The 16,058-nt window shown below is 40.6% G+C and overlaps 2 protein-coding genes and 1 long non-coding RNA gene across 6 annotated transcripts in view; 2 read left to right on the top strand and 1 right to left on the bottom strand.

Moving 5' to 3' along the window:
* The window catches only part of LOC138962558 (probable U3 small nucleolar RNA-associated protein 11), a 60,704-nt gene that overhangs the window by 19,349 nt on the left and 25,297 nt on the right, over positions 1-16,058 (bottom strand). The window lies entirely within an intron of this gene.
* Positions 2,123-15,934, top strand: LOC138962557 (uncharacterized). The gene is made up of 3 exons (XR_011454547.1): positions 2,123-2,299; positions 2,744-2,798; positions 15,800-15,934. It is a non-coding gene; the product is annotated as an uncharacterized lncRNA (long non-coding RNA).
* Positions 5,394-10,976, top strand: LOC138962556 (uncharacterized). 3 transcript variants are annotated; one of them, XR_011454546.1, is made up of 5 exons: positions 5,401-5,858; positions 6,169-6,265; positions 7,300-7,474; positions 8,339-8,448; positions 10,335-10,976. XR_011454546.1 is itself a non-coding variant. In XM_070334409.1 (4 exons), the coding sequence occupies exons 2-4, from the start codon at positions 6,179-6,181 to the stop codon at positions 9,085-9,087; spliced, it is 1,011 nt and encodes a 336-aa protein (XP_070190510.1). In that variant the 5' UTR covers positions 5,394-5,858; positions 6,169-6,178; the 3' UTR covers positions 9,088-9,724. The 3 variants fall into 3 exon arrangements, 2 of the variants coding, with proteins under 2 accessions (XP_070190510.1, XP_070190512.1); XM_070334409.1 differs by lacking the exon at positions 10,335-10,976 and having other exon boundaries at positions 5,394-5,858; positions 8,339-9,724; XM_070334411.1 differs by lacking the exon at positions 8,339-8,448 and having other exon boundaries at positions 5,405-5,858.

Below are 16,058 nucleotides of genomic sequence, written 5' to 3'. Positions count from 1 at the left end.
CACACGCACACACACGCACACGGCACACACATACACACACACACAGTCACAGACAGTCACACACAAACACACATACACACACACATACACACATACACGCACACACTACACACATATACATACACACAAACTCTCACACACACACACACACACACACATAACACACGAGATAACATGAACAATAATCAGGTAGAAAAAATCTTTATTCACCCTTATTTTTTGTGCTAGGCTATTCTTCTGCTTCTTTCAGAGAAAATTCACAGGAATTACAAAGGCACTATATTAGTTATACCACAAGCACACTACTATCAGTCGACACACGGGGATACATATACCCTTTGATCTTTTCTTTGGGGTATCCCGTACTAAAAATAGAATACAGGATTCTGAGAAAGCTGTATTCAAGGGCACTTACGCATTATATTCGATTTTCAGAACACGTCTAAATACCTTTGGAACAAATTAAAGTGAATAAAATACAAGAATAAAGAGTTCAGAAAAGAAAAATGGGGGGGGGGGTGCTGGCTAATGGGGCCCGGGCCCCCCCTTCAGGGGGAAAAAAAAAGAGAGAGAGAGAGAGAGAGAGAGAGAGAGAGAGAGAGAGAGAGAGAGAGAGAGAGAGAGAGAGAGAGAGAGAGAGATGATTGAATGACAGTTTCTGAGCTCAGGTGGCCCTAGATTGCATCATTTTGCTTCCTTGAAAAAAAGATCCCCCTAGCATGTTCGGGCGCGACTTGAAGTTTGTGCAAACAAGTTTGGGTGCCCCCGCCCCCCTCCCCCCCCCCCTTTACTTCAGATCCTGGATCCGCCCTTGCATTACATGTAGTCGCGGCCATACCCATTGGTCATTTCACAAAAGCCTAGGTTACCAAAAACAAACAAAAAAAGGGTATTTCTGGGAAATCGTCTACTGGAAGTATTCAATAATAATGTAACGTTTTGATTCATTACATCATCCAAAACCTGTGGAATGAAGAAACAATGAATCACTGCATGAATTACGAGTTCAGAAAAAAGTGTAACAATTAAAACAACCAATTTGCCAACGAAGAGGTTCTAACCCGTGACCACCAATGTCAAGAAAAGCGATCGGATGTTTTACCAACTGAGCTAATCTGGCTCATGGATCTCGGGCGTGGGGATCAGTATTGACTCGACTCGAGTTTTCGAGTCTCTCCGTTCGTATTTGTGTACCATACAATCTCTTTATCCCCGAGTACGCAGTAGGAGGGTCCAGCAGACTTTAATTGTGTGTCTGTGTGTCTGTCTCGACTTAACAGCTTATTGTTGGGAAACTACTGGGCGCAGTTCGTTCAAAAGTTGATACACTAACTTGATAATAGGTCCGATTGATCGTATTAAAACTTCATAATGTTACCTGGGACCTAAATGCCCCAAAAAACACGAAAGCCACTCTTAACGGTGGGACGGTTTTTGCGGTGGGAGGCTGGTCGCTTTGCGAACAGCCTCACCCGAACACGTCACGGAGTGACGAGAAAAGCGTGGTTTACAAGCCAGCCAGCGGGTGCGGGGATTTGGTCTCGGCAAAGAAACAACAATGCAGTGTTTGTCTCGGTGAGACTGAAAGAGAGACAAGAGAGCACGAGAGAGCGACAGGGACACACAGTGACCAAAGTGATCCGGGTTCGATTCCCGGCATGGGCGGTCTATTTTTTGTTTTTTTAATTTTATTTTAATTCTTGTTTACTATTGTTTATTATGAACGTTTTAATGTTTTATTTTACTTGAATGATTTTTTTTAAATGTGGTCGTCTACATTTTGACTTTTTTCCAATAATCTTATGGTTAGATTTCGCTAAAAAGTTATTTCAGATGATGAATGAACCATGGGGCAAAAAGTTACAGATTTTTTTTTATATGTAAACAAAGTTGTTATTTTTTGGGAGCGTGACTCACGCTTCCAATGTTTACTTTTCTGTTTTCTGAGACCATGTGCTTTGCCTAAAAATATCGACCAATCAAATTATTAGCGGCGCATGCGCAAAGAGTCATTTACGGTCCAAAGATGTCTGCCATCTTGCGCCAGTTACGTAAAAAGCAAAATTGTGATCGATCAGGGTGGCATAGGTCTGAATGTATACATTTGGGGGACCAGAAACAACCCTGAGATGCAGCGAAGTTGGAATTAGGCGCCAAATTCAACCGGGAAGTGGCAAAAACACTATGATGCTCATTGAAAGTTACGTCGGGGGTGTGTTCAAAGTACTTTTGGCAAAATCGCAAGCAGGACAAAGCCCTGGGAGTTTTTTTCCTGTGCAAGAGCATGCTGAAACGGAATGTAAGTATAATTTTTGACATTACACCCAACCTTTACTTTGATCTTCCATTAAATTTACTTGTATATTGAATTCAAACCTAGTTGTTACGTTTCACAGTTCTGAAACAAAGCTTGTACGTACATTACCATTTCACTGTAGGCTGAAAGTGAAAGGGCGCGTCCGAACATTTCATACTCAAAGGCGGTTTGAAATGGTAAACCGGGCTTACTTTTAGATCTGGTTTTTACATTATGTATTCCTCCACACGTTTTCCTTTTCTCAGCTAGTCTCGTGTCGTGGTGTGTGTCGTGGGAAAGGGAGGGGGGGGGGGGGAGTTGCATTTTCAGTGGCCGATTCTACTTCGCGTGTGTGTGTGTAAGGGGGAAGGGGGGAGATATGTCTGTCTGTGCCCTGTGATTTCAACATAAATTGTGTGTATTCAACAGTAACGTTGCACATTGCAGATCTGTGCGCCAGGAATGTGGACAAGAAAGCCGCAGTTTGAGCAAAGATCCAACGGTAAGCTATTTTTATTCGAAAGCTGTTTTATTCGAAGACAGCGAGTCCGTTTGTAAGCAAGCTTTTATGATGTTCCTGTACACAACCTTCATCGATGCTACAGGGATACGTGGTTCAAGTTTTTAACATTGAAACTGTGTGTGTGTGCGTGTACGTGTGTGTGTGTGGGTGGGAGAGAGAAAGAAAGAGAGAGAGAGACTGTCTGTCTGTGTGTGTGTGTGTGTGTGTGTGTGTGTGTGTGTGTGTGTGTGTGTGTGTGTTCGCTCTGAAAAAACGAGAACACGCAAAAATAAACATCGTATTTGGTCAAGGTATCAGAAATATTTAGTATATGCAGCTAGCTGCATATTTTGCGAATGGTGAAGGGTAACATTTTTTTTCTCATAGCCTTTATTCATCAAGATGACAGTGACAACATAATAAGGGAACACAGACAAATTAAATAACATATCCACAATTAATATAACAACAAATGCAAGCGGACCAATAGTTGCAACAAACTTCAAGCTAAATAACATCAAAAAGAAAGGACCAGGGGAAAAAGAGAGATCACACGTATCTAAGAAAACAGCGGTAACCATTTGTATGTCCGAATGCATCATTAAAACCACGATATTCACATCTTGCCTGTTCTTAGTGTCATGCAATCATGAGTAGCAAGTGGTGTAAAAATTGAGAGACACAGAAAGGCACAGTTGTTCCCATGAAAGCTTTTGGCTCACCATCCCAGATTTAGACAAGATTGTACATGAACAAAGACTTAGATTCGACAACCTGGCTGCTTCATGCGCAAAGTGATAATTTATTTTGATGTGTTATCATCACAGATTCCTGCTTGTGTTCGTTCACAAATCAGTCAATAAAAAACAATCACAAACTGCACCCAGGCTGATTAGTTGATGTGTTTAGCGATGGTCTTTTCAGGCCTGGTCTGTTCTGAGACTGTAAATCGAATAGTTTACTCGGGAAGGACTGAACCTTTCACATCAATATTCAACAAAAACCAACAAAACCTTTGAAAAACACATACGAAAAGGGGGAAAAACTTAATTTGTGTGCTTTTGTTATCAGGGGAGGGAACCATCTAATCCGAGCAAAATTACCTCCCTTGATTTTTCTTACGTGATACATACATGTGCAAAGTGAATAAAAAGTGCATCAGTCACAAACAAATACAACTATTTAGGAGGATCAATTAGTACACTTGATGCATATATGAATGTTGATCTATTCAGAATAATAAATAATGTCCCGGCTGATACTCCCTGCTAAATTATTAGCAGATTATCATCGATATTTGTGTTCCCTATGCACAGCGTTTGTTTTTCGGTTGTTGTTGTTTTGGTTCATATAACGTTTCAGGCGTATTCTCAAGACATTTAGACAACTGTTATGGAAGCCTGAAGATCAAAGACAAAAATGTATTTACCGTAAAATATATAAAAAAAACGGTTTTTCCAATAGCTCCTGCCATTCTTTAAGAGTGAGGGGGTAGGTATGCAATATACAAGTGGGTAGATTTGTGAACCATCTGTGTGCCCGCTAGGTGGAAGACGTCCATGGCATCCATGGAAGAATACATCGCTGCTCTGCCGATTCAGGATGAAGTCATGTCCAAGCCATTGTCCTGCAAGAAAAAACACGTCATTTTTAGTCCATATATGCATTTCCGTGACTAAGCTTTGGTTTAATCATCGGCCTGATAATGATGACCTAGAAGCAATAGATTTGTTATCAAAAACAATTGAAAAAAAAAGTAAATTTATTATTTCCTTCTCCTTGTATTTATCAATGTATTTATTCTTTTCTTCTTTTTTTTTCTTGGGTGGGAAGGGGGGGGTGGTGGTGGAGGTGGAGGTTGGGAGGAGGGGTGTGTGTGTTGTAATTAGTTGTTTTCAAACCCTTCGGACAGATACTGATGCGCCGGAGACATAGCAACAAATTTCGGGGATGCATAATCTTGCGATCAGATGTGTAAGATGGTGATTGTTCTACACTACTCGTCATAAAAAAACTTTACAGATGCGTTTGAGGGCAGATCTTTATGATGAGGCCGTTTATCGTAAAACCAATTATATGACTGGAAAGGCTTTTTATGCCCCTAACTTATTCAGAAAACAGACGTAGTGTCGATACAGTGAAACCTACAACACAAACACACCCCAAAATCAAATTCGCAAAATCAAGGTTCCCGGGTGAAAATTGACAACAAATCAGAATTGCTTAAACAAAACATGTTTAGCATGTTCTTAGACAAAACAATCCAATGTGCATCCAAATCAGTAAGTTTTGTTCACATATCTTGTCTAACATGGACGCTATGGCATGCTGAGCGGTGTAGGTGTCAATCCTCTCAGCAAGCATAAAAGGCAGTTTTTAAAGCTGCATTAGCGGGTAATGAGACAAAAAAAATTGTACAAATCACGGTAAACATTTTTACAAATCACCTTTTTGCGCCCGATATTTTCTTGTCAACTCCAAAGTCAAGGGACGAATACGAAATCCCTTGACTTTTGGGGTAGCGCGACTCTGTTACTGTTAATTTTGAGATTTTTATTTTTTATTTTTATTTTCATTACTCGGGGTTCCCATCGTTGGGAAATTCCGGTCGCTTCCTCCCAGTGGAAAGCTAGCAGTGACAGAGTCGCACTACCCCAAAGTCAAGGGATCTATTAGTCCCCTTTCGCCGTTATCCCAATTCGCCCCCATCCCATTTTGGCGACATTTCTTAGGCCAAGTGTCATTTTACCACCATATCATGTACCATTAGCTCCACATCCCATTTTGGCGCAATCCCGTTTCGCCGTTAGCCCATTTCGCCCCCATCCCATTTTCGCGACATTTTACAGGCCAAGTGTCATTTTACCACCATATCATGTACCATTAGACTGATTAAGTGTACAGTGCCAGTGGTAGTGCTAGTGGTTATCGGTACTTTTTTATGTGTTGACGTCAGCGATGTGTGCGCAGTTCAAAGGTTAGAGGTCAAAGTTTACGGATGCTTCCTTCGATCCGCTAACGAGCTGTGGTTGAATCGACGAAAATAACGAGCCCCAAAAGGTATGTAAAAACTGAGCGAACGCTTGTTTATTTACAGGATTATTTATAACTAGTATGTTCCTAAACCACTTAATGGTACAAATGTCAGTTTAATGTGTGATATAATCCTGGTTTGATGCTGTAATTTAAGCGTTGAACAGAGCAAGCTTTTTCACATTTCAAACACACAAAAAATGGCCGCTTTTGAGTTGTGTTCAGTTTTTCGATTCACCCTTTTCGATTTCGATTTCGCTTACTGTCTGGAAGATGAGTTATGCAGTGAAAAGTTGCAAATGTTCCAATCCTCTCGCTGTTTATGTTTTGTTTTAAGATCGATCTTCATGGATGCCAGGGACCAACTTGAGCTTGCGGCGTGGGACGAGGATGACGCAGAAGATGATTTTGTTGTCTTCGCACTTCTTGATCAGGTTAGCAAACAAGTCAAAGCTTAGGTCTAGCTTCTAAAGGCATTAAAGGTTCCGCTAAAATATAATTGTCAGGAACAGGCGTATATTTTGGTTATGGCCGGTGAGGTTACTTTGGATTGGTTATGGTTAGGTTTTAAATGTTGTTCATGTAAAAAATTAAATGTTTTTTTGGTTAGATTTCATTTTCATAGTCATTATAGTGATCTTGTCTGAATCAACAGTGATACTGATAGTGATATTGGGTAGATCTAACACTTACACCTAGATTTGGTTTCCGTGTGACTTTGTTACTTACATTTAATGGTTTATAAACATAGAGTTTTAACTATTTACTGTTCAAGAATCAAAATCAAATGGAAACTGATGACCAAATCTGCAGTCAGAGTTTTAGTTTCATCAAAGCATGACTATTATTATTAAGTCCACTCTCTGTCACAGAGTCTGTGTCACTGTCAGTTTGTGTTCTTGTGTCATTTTAATTTGATAGCAATACATGTACTTTCAAGAAGGATGTTACACTTACTGGTTCTATCAGACTTTTAAGCACAAGGCACCTTGGTTCTAGTTTTATTATTTCTAGGATCAAATTACTTCAGTACAAGGAAACTTCTGTGTTCTAAAACATACACAGTATTTATATCAGAATACTGTCAACTGGTGCTTTTTGAGATGCACAGTTGAAACTATTTATCCAACATGCTTCAAGTTCAACCTGTAAGGGTCATTTGTTATGCAGGGGCGAGTAAACAATCCGCTTGGCTAGTAAGAACAGGCTCGCAACTCACCTGGCTGGCCAATTAAAATTCTGGTCAAATGCAACCAAAAGGGTTTTAACGCTACTGCAGATCAATTGTGGGAACTGGTATGTATCGGGGCGGCGAAATTTCTGCCAGGTTAGTGACTTTCTTGAAGTTACTCGCCCAGCTGGCGAGTTGATTGATTTGAGTAGCTTCAGCAGAATTTTCAGGCTAATTAATTGAATAAAGTGTACAAGTGATCCATGATTTCACTAAGTTTAACCTACATTTCAACAGCCAGAAAGAAGGGCCTATGAGGGTCAGTTCGCCCTTGATCACTTCACAGCCATCGAATGTGAGGACTTATTTCGCTTCAGCGCGGAAGAGATTCGGAGACTGTGCGCCCTTCTGGGAATGCAGAGGACTATGCAGGCGCCTAATGGAATGAACAATCAAGGAACCAAGGCCAGTGGTGAGGATTTATTTTTTACCCTGGTTGCTGTGAAGTTGAGTTGTATTTCAGTCAGAATGATAGTTTAATGATCCTCCTCCATGATTTGATTCGCAAAGTCGTGAAGTTTGCATTTACTGTGAATATTCAGTGAGTTGTTTTTACTATTTCAGGTTTCGTAAAAGATTAAAGCGGAGCGTTGAGTTGGGGCATAATTTATTTTGGGATTGCTTAAAATCTAAAATTTGAACTATGTATTTTGAACTTGAATCACAAAATGTACCTGACTAACTTTAGCCCCTTTGGTCGACACAGTACTCTATTTAGACAATAGAGAAATAATAGTGAATTGGTTGTGCCACTTACTGACTTAGTCTGTGGAGTTGAGTGAAATTATTTTTGAAATATGGTAACAGAATAAATAAAGATGCGTCGATACTGATAATTTATTCATATTAGTTTAACAAAATAAATGAATATTTTTTTTACAAGTTGACGAAGTGGCCGCCATTGTTACATGAATCCAAGTTCAAGGGAAGTTACTTTTGATGTGCAAAGGACTTATTTGTTTTAACTTTTTTTATGATAATTGTTTTTATTGATTTTGTCTTCGTGGTGTCCCCCCCCTTCAAAATAAAAATCTTTTTATTTTGTTCTTGTCGGGTAACTGTTTTTGTGTGTGCAGTATAGCCAGTAACTGTGTCAAACCTGATAAATAGAAAATCAAACTGATGATAAGCATGTCGGGCTGGGTATTTTAAGGCGCGTGAGAAAACTTTTGCAGTGTTATTATTTTTGAACTTGAAGACTGTATGAGAATATGCCTCTCCACACACATTCGCATACACACTCACCAGGCTCATTTGAATTTATGATTTTTTTCAGGATTGGAGGTGCTCTGCATCTGTCTGCGGAGGTTGGCTTACCCATGTCGGTTTGCTGACCTTTCGCAGATGTTTCATCGTCCCAAGCCGGAGTTGTGTGTGCTGTTCAAGGTAGGTATCGACTTCATCTATGATCAGTTTTCTGACAAACTAACAAACCTCAATCAGCCATGGCTGACAGTGCCCCAACTGGAACGGTACTGTGCAGCTATACATGCCAAGGGGGCTCCTCTGGAGTTTTGTTGGGGGATGGTTGATGGCACAATACGATCAATGTGTCGCCCCGGCCATTTGCAACAAGAAGTGTACAATGGCCATAAGAGGGTGCACTCTCTAAAGTTTCAGTGTGTCGTGACACCAAATGGCCTTGTGGCAAATGTTTTTGGGCCCTTGGTTGGTCGACGACATGACGCAGCTTTGCTGAATGGTAGTGGCATTCTTGAACACATGCAGCAGCACATGGTCACTCCAGCAGGAGATGAAATGTACCTGTATGGGGACCGAGCCTACCCCTTGACCCCTAACTTGATGAGGCCGTACCGTGGACAGATCACAGAAGAGCAACAGGCCTTCAACACAGAAATGAGCAGGGTGAGAAACTCTGTTGAATGGGAATTTTCAAAAATTGTTAGGCTGTGGGCATTTTTGGATTTCAAAAAAAAATTTGAAGCTGTTCTTGTCCCCTGTAGGGAAACTCTACCTGGTTGGAGTTTTGTTGTCCAACTGTCATACTTGCCTACATGGCAGTGAGACATCACAGTTCTTTGGACTGAATCCACCAACACTGGAGGAGTATCTCTACTAATTGTCTGTGTAGCTCTCAAGTAGAAGAAATGCTCATTGCATTGATCTTGTGTCACATGGTGTTTGGCATCCAAATGGCCAAGCATCTAAACAAATTGACCCTGTAGAAGGCTTTAAATTATTAACATGATTTCACTGCTTAGAGATGGCCAAATCTACTGCCCGGTCGCCTGGTGGGAGTTCAAAATATGGTGGATAACCCGGTTTGCAACTACAAGTATCTGGTCAAATGCAATTGGCGGGGACGTAGCTAAGTTGGTAGCGTGCTGGCTTTGTAGCCAGTTGGTCGCTATCAGCGTGGGTTCGATCCCCACGTTCGGTAAAAGATTTATTTCTCGGATTCAACTTTGTGCAGACTCTCTTTGGTGTCCGAACACCCCCGAAAAAGATCCCAAGTTCACAGCAAAAGTCTCAGGGCTTGGAAAACACGAAGACACGCTTGCATGATCTTTCATCTCTGATTATCATGATCGTATTTCAATACTTTGACAAGACAAACCCAATGCTGGTGTGTCGAAGAAGACAGCCACAGCGGGCTTGTTCGAATCAAAGTATCACACCATATTTTCAGCGTATTACCAACACCTGTCCCAATATAGACCAGTTGGTCTAAGAGGACGTTAAACCCTAATAGTCAGTCAAATGCAAAAGCAACTTTTTCAGTGGTACTTTATTGAGTTAAATTTGGTTAAACCAAATAGATGCTGCACATTCAGACATTTCTGTCGTCTGTAAAATTGACACACAAAAAAAGAAGCACCCAACTGGGGCGCGCTTTAAACGTTTCATACTGGCTGCGGCCTGTTTCTTATTTCGCTACTGATTCCAAACAAGCATATGTCTATTATCAAGTGAACCTGCGTAAAAAATAAAGCCAGGTAAGAACCCAGCTGACCTCCATTTATTGATCATTTGTAAAATTGTATGCTCTTGTCACTTGTGTATAAATACATATCTGATGGTCACTCATACTGACACTGAACATAATTTGTTTGTGTGGTATATACCGGCTTTTGACATATCAAGTAGGACAGTGACTTTCTTGAAGTAACTGCTAGTGCTACTTTGCTTCATCAGCCTGTACAGCTGTACTTGCTTTCGCAAATTACTTTAGTACATGCTATTCTTCATTATGCATTAGTAGGTGTGCACATGGATCTCTGACATGGGTAGTGCTGTGTTGTAATTTGTAGTTTGCAGGCAGAGGGTCTTCTTGTCTGCTCATACCTCGGTACCAAGCGGCCACTAAACAACCATCATCACCAGCCAGGCAGTCACATGGGACTCTCCACTCTTCACTGAAAATCTTGTTCTTCTACCATAACTTTTTCAAAGACACTGAACTGTCAAATATTTGGGCTGTGTGGATTTGCCTCAGGACCTGTCCTTACAAAAGATCCAATCTTCTTCTTCTACATTCATGGGCTGAAACTCCCACGTACACTCACATATTTTGCTTGAGTGTATTTTTAACGTGTATAACTATTTTTACCTGCCATTTAGGCAGTTCTAGTGCCATTACATTCCTAAATAACCACATATTAATAACTGGATCTGTCCATGAATTGAAATGAGTTTGTGTACTATTTGCTGTATGATTATTTGACTTTGGAAGTGAAACAAATGGAAAATCAAATTATAGTCATATGAAGTTAGAATTGGTTATCTACATATATGTGCGTATAAGGTGTTATAAATAATTTATAATTAATATTACTTGAAGTTAAAGGGATTATTTTGAGTAACAGAACATACATTTGAGATTTGTTAAAATATTGCCCTTTGCATGGCAAAGCTTGAAGAAATAGTAATTAAATTCAACGTTTGAAATTGTATTACAGAGTGAGAGTTCAGTCCAAAGTGTGTATACATGTCTATGTGATTGTACAATTATAATGCTTGTTTTTATGTTGAAACAACTCACTCTAGATCTGATTTAATTGTTGTCAGTAAATTCTCTCTCTAACTTAGCTTTAGTGCAAGTCAATTTATTGGAATAATTATGATTAATGATAAATGTACAGAAACTAAATTTATTGCAGACATAACACTAAAACTGATGCATGCATCTCAGATTTGGAAATCAGAGAATTTTATGGTAAAAGGGAGGCAATCAATCAAGAAAGAAGAATAACAGACTACTCAGACTTGGCTTAAGGTGTATAAAGTGAGATGTATTTCTGATCCTGGTCATTGCTAGGTGTTTGCCATGGAGTCTGGCTTATAAAAATTCAGGAAGAGAATAATGTTTGGATAAGTGAAGGAAAAGTAATCAAAGATCACCATATCAAGTCGGGCTTTGCTTGCGGTCGCTCTGGTACTGAGGTCAAGCAGTGCGGCCGGCTAACAGGTAGTTTAGGGTCGCTTGTTGTCTTGTCACCATTGGCATAAAAAAGAAGAATGGGTTTTCCGTGTGACCTTGTGCTTAATTAAAATATATGAAACTGTAGATGTTGCGGAACTTTAGACTTCATACATGCCTAATATTACTGAATGTAGGAGGATAATGCCAACCTTGTTTTCCTTGCGTTTTTTGAATAATTCATCTCTAATCACACAAACTCACACATAAAATTTGAACAAGATTTGAAAACAAAAGTGAACTTAGCAATCGACATTTTTACTGAATCAAAACATAACACACAACAGAGTAACATAACAAAAAAACAAAAACAAAATACAGTTGGGAGTACAACTATGTCCAACCATTAATTCTATGTTTCATTTATGCTTGTTTGTTGTGGGAACTCTGCTGCAACTATCTTTAGTTTTGGCCTGGATATGCAGAGACTATGTCAATGAGAGACTTGCCTTCACCACTGCCGGAAGGCTGGGCCTTTTGCAGATTGCCCAGGGTTGCTTCCCGTATTATCTTGGCCTATATACGGTAAAGTACCTTGTAAGCGCCCAGTATCGAGTAAGCGCCCACCCCCCACTTTTAGTCCAAAACCGTGCATAGGGTATAGTACCTTGTAAGCGCCCACCCCCCACTTTACACCATTGAAATCAGGCGAAATAAAAATTCCGCACTTGATCTGCTAGTTTTGTGAATGATTTCCCTTTCTTGCAAACCCACGTGTGTCTGCACGCCTTGGATCTAAACGCCTGCAAGTCCATGATTACAAGATGCCGCGAATCAAATCGTACACCTCTTGACTATTTGGATAATAACGCCAATGGAAACACACACACACACACAGACACTACTCCCCCTCCTCTCGCTCTCTCTCTCTCTCTCTCTCTCTCTCTCTCTCTCTCTCTCTCTCTCTCTCTCTCTCTCTCTCTCTCTCTGCCGAAAACAGTCTTTGGCCAAGTAAAATAGACTGCTGCCCATATCCAGAAGACGTACCCCTTGTTCAAGGGAAACGGAGACACAGCCTGCGGCCGACAGCGGCACCTCTGCAGACAAGAAAAGGATGCGACGACATTTGTCTCCCCAAGCTCTTCTAATGACAATACGAACAAGAAAAACAATTGACGATGGAAAATGAAAGAAGATATGATTACGAAGTGATAAAAGATCACATTTCTCAATGAAAATTGCTCGTGCATAGGGTGTAGTACCTAGACGGTAAGCGCCCACCCCCTACTTTGGGTCGGAATTGGTGCACAGGGGGGGGGGGGGGGGGGGGGGGGCGCTTACAAGGTACTTTACGGTATATATAAGAAACATTACGATGTATCAATACAAACAACATTGCACTTACCGGTTCTGTGGTTGTTGGTTTTCTTTGTGTCGTCTCTGCTGCGTCGTCTGCTACGGGTAAGACTTGTCTTCTTTTTCCAAATGAAGAGTCAAGACATGGGACGGTACTCTTTAGAATTATGCATCAGTTGTCTTCCCTACCATTACGTTAACGAAAGTGAAACTAAACGCACTCGCCGAGACGTCGTTGTCGGTTTCGTTACCGTAAGCGGAACGCGTAATGATACATAGATTTTCCTTAAGTTAACCACTACGACTACCACTAGCACTGTACACTTAATCTCCCTATTAGCTCCACATCCCCTTTTGGCGCAATCCCGTTTTGCCGTTATCCCATTTTGCCCCCATCCCATTTTCGCGACATTTCACTGGCCAAGTGTCATTTTACCACTGTGTCATACCACTAGCGCCACATTCCATTTTGTCGCCATGCCGTCATCTCATTTCGCCGCCATCCCTATTTCGTGACATTTTGGATTGTGGCAAAAATGGGATTTGGCGTAAACGGAATGTCTTCCTTTTTTTTATAAGGGGCTTATTGTCCGTCAGGTCTTAATTACCCATATTGGACATGAATTGGTTTATACGATTCGAGTTTTTACGCCCTCACGGCTTTTGATGTATGCGTGTTTAGGTGGTATCAGCCATCTGCACTTATGGTAGAATGACCAAGATCTTTAACGTGCCATTGTGGTGACACGGGGGTGGGAGATGGATACCGTCTCTGGGTCTGCGCATAAAGTTGACCCGTGTCCGTCCCGGCCCGGATTCGAACCAGCGACCTTTCGATCACAAGTCTAGTGCTCTACCACCTGAGCTACCCGGGCCCCATGTCTTCCTAGTTGAATAACGCAGTATAGTAGTATAGTGAGGCTTGGCAAGAAGAATAAATAAAAAATGGGATGGCGGCCAAATGGGATGGTGTCAAAATGGGATATTGTCGCGCTATTGTTATGACACGGTAGTAAAATGACGCTTGGCTTGTGAAATGTCGAGACAATGGGATGGGGGCGAAATTGAATGCGGTGAAACGGCATGGCGGCCAAATGGGATATGGTGTCAAAATGGGATGTCGCGCTATTGTTATGACATGTTTGTAAAACGACGCTTGGCTTGTGAAATGTCGCAAAAATGGGATGGGGCAAAAAATGGGACGGTGGCAAAATGGGATTGCACCAACATGGGATGTGGAACTAAAACCACCACCCCCACCACTCAGCGTAGAGGCTCTAAACAAGAAAAATTAATAAAAATAAAAGGCATGCATTACTTTGTGGAATGCGATATTTTTACATTTTTACAAATCGCGGTTTTAGGTTCGACGTGATTTGTAAAATGTTTTTACATTTTTACAAACCACGGGTTAACAGTAACTCGCTAACGCGTTGCCTTCAAACTTTCGGAGAGTTGTGCTAACACATGTTGTAAAGTACTTTCGGAATTTCAAGTAATTTGAGACATTAGGTCTGCTGTTATTTGTCATGTCAGAAACAGTTCTTAAATTGACGATAGGTTTTTGCTGAATCATTGAACAAATTTTATTTTTTGAAATCTTCAAGAACAATGACAGATGCGCCGCATACTCAAATTTCATGTACATATTTTATCAGACATGGGTGGTATGAGGATTTCAACGCGAAAGTAGTTTTTTTAAGAAGTTGACTCATTCAGAGCGCTGAGCGCAAATGTCGGCCTACGCATAGCAAAGCTCACTGCCAACACGCTTAACTGATCAATGGCTCTTGAAAAAGCATTTTCCAAAAATGTGTGTGTGCGTTTAAACAAGTGCACTTTGAACAGCCATTGGTGAAACTGTATTAAATTTAAGGGTAAATTGAAGCTTTCATTTTTCTAAATGCATGCTAATTCTAAAAAAAATTCTGTTCAATCGGACAGGGTACATCTTTATATTTAAAACTCTTTCTGGGATGTCGCATAACAGCAGAACTAATACCTCACATGACTTGAGATTTCGTGTGTACTTTACGACATGTGTTAACACAAATCTCCGAAAGTTTGAAGGCAATGCGTTTGCGAGTTACTCAAATGTACCATTCTTTGTCTTATTACCCGCTAAAATGGCTTCAAAACTGCCTTTTATGCCTGCTGAGAGTATTGACACCTACACCGCTCAGCATGCCATAGCGTCCATGTTAGACAAGATATGTGAACAACACATACTGATTTGGATGCAGATTTGATTGTGTGAGCAAGAGTGACCCTGTTTTTTTTATTTTTTTATTATCTCAAATTGAAGAACAACTCATTTTTTGCCCACACAAATTGATTTGTTTCAGCTGTTGTGCCTAGCAGTGTTGTTTTGCCAATTTGAAGAAGACTGGGTGACAGGTGACCCCCCAAAAATGCAACCCTCAAAAATGCTAATAACTTCTACATCTGTTGACCGAATCACTTTATATTTGGGTGACATAAACTTCAGCTACCGTGACACTTTCACAAAGGGGCAATTTTGTAGATCAAATGGTCAGACTTTTGTGCTATTTCAAAAAAAAAAGTTGCCAAGATGTGGAAGGGTCATGCATAGGCTTAAGTTTATGTCCCCCAAATATAAAGTGATTTGGTCAACAGATGTAGAAGTTATTAACATTTTTGAGGGTTGCATTTTTTTAAGGTCAACCTGTATTTGCCAAAAAATCAGCCTGACTGGGCCATTTCTACTTTTGTATTACGAAGTGAATTTCCAGGATGTTGTTATAACATTTAAAGATTAATAACTGAAACAGGACACATTTCTAAAGATTTCATATAACGATTATCCGCCCTATCCTGACACGCCCATCACTTTTCAGGTTGTTGTTTTTTCATCATAATTTTAATGCATAATTACGGCACATCATAGTCGAGTCATGCACAACTTATGGCGATTAACAGCAGTGTGCTAACAGTTTTGAAACTGTTTCAGATTTTTAAGTACTATTTTTGTAATTACAGGTCTTTGACGGGTGGTTATCAACCTCCCTTCACCTATCTTGGTAGTGATGACAAACACACCTGGAAGGACATGTGGCTGCACTTGAAGTAGGCTCCTCTGGAAAGGATCCTCTGCAGGCCATGCCCATAACCGGGGATGGGAGCGAGCCGCTCAGCAATGGACAGGACCAGCTAGCTCCCCCGCTGTCATCTCGTTAATCATGTTCTGACCAACACAGTTAAAAGTCCTATTGTCATGAAATAATGTGATGCATTCAAA

This window comes from Littorina saxatilis, linkage group LG3 (genome assembly GCF_037325665.1).
Source record: "Littorina saxatilis isolate snail1 linkage group LG3, US_GU_Lsax_2.0, whole genome shotgun sequence".
Classification (NCBI taxonomy): domain Eukaryota; kingdom Metazoa; phylum Mollusca; class Gastropoda; order Littorinimorpha; family Littorinidae; genus Littorina; species Littorina saxatilis.
Note: the sequence above shows the minus strand (reverse complement) of the source record. Positions and strands in the feature narration are given on the sequence as shown.

Bases quoted from the DNA above. Each gene is read 5' to 3' on its own strand.
- LOC138962556 (XM_070334409.1), top strand. From the start codon at position 6,179: ATGGATGCCAGGGACCAACTTGAGCTTGCGGCGTGGGACGAGGATGAC. The intron at 6,266-7,299 runs GTTAGCAAACAA...ACATTTCAACAG, and splicing joins TCTTCGCACTTCTTGATCAG to CCAGAAAGAAGGGCCTATGA. The intron at 7,475-8,338 runs GTGAGGATTTAT...GATTTTTTTCAG, and splicing joins TCAAGGAACCAAGGCCAGTG to GATTGGAGGTGCTCTGCATC.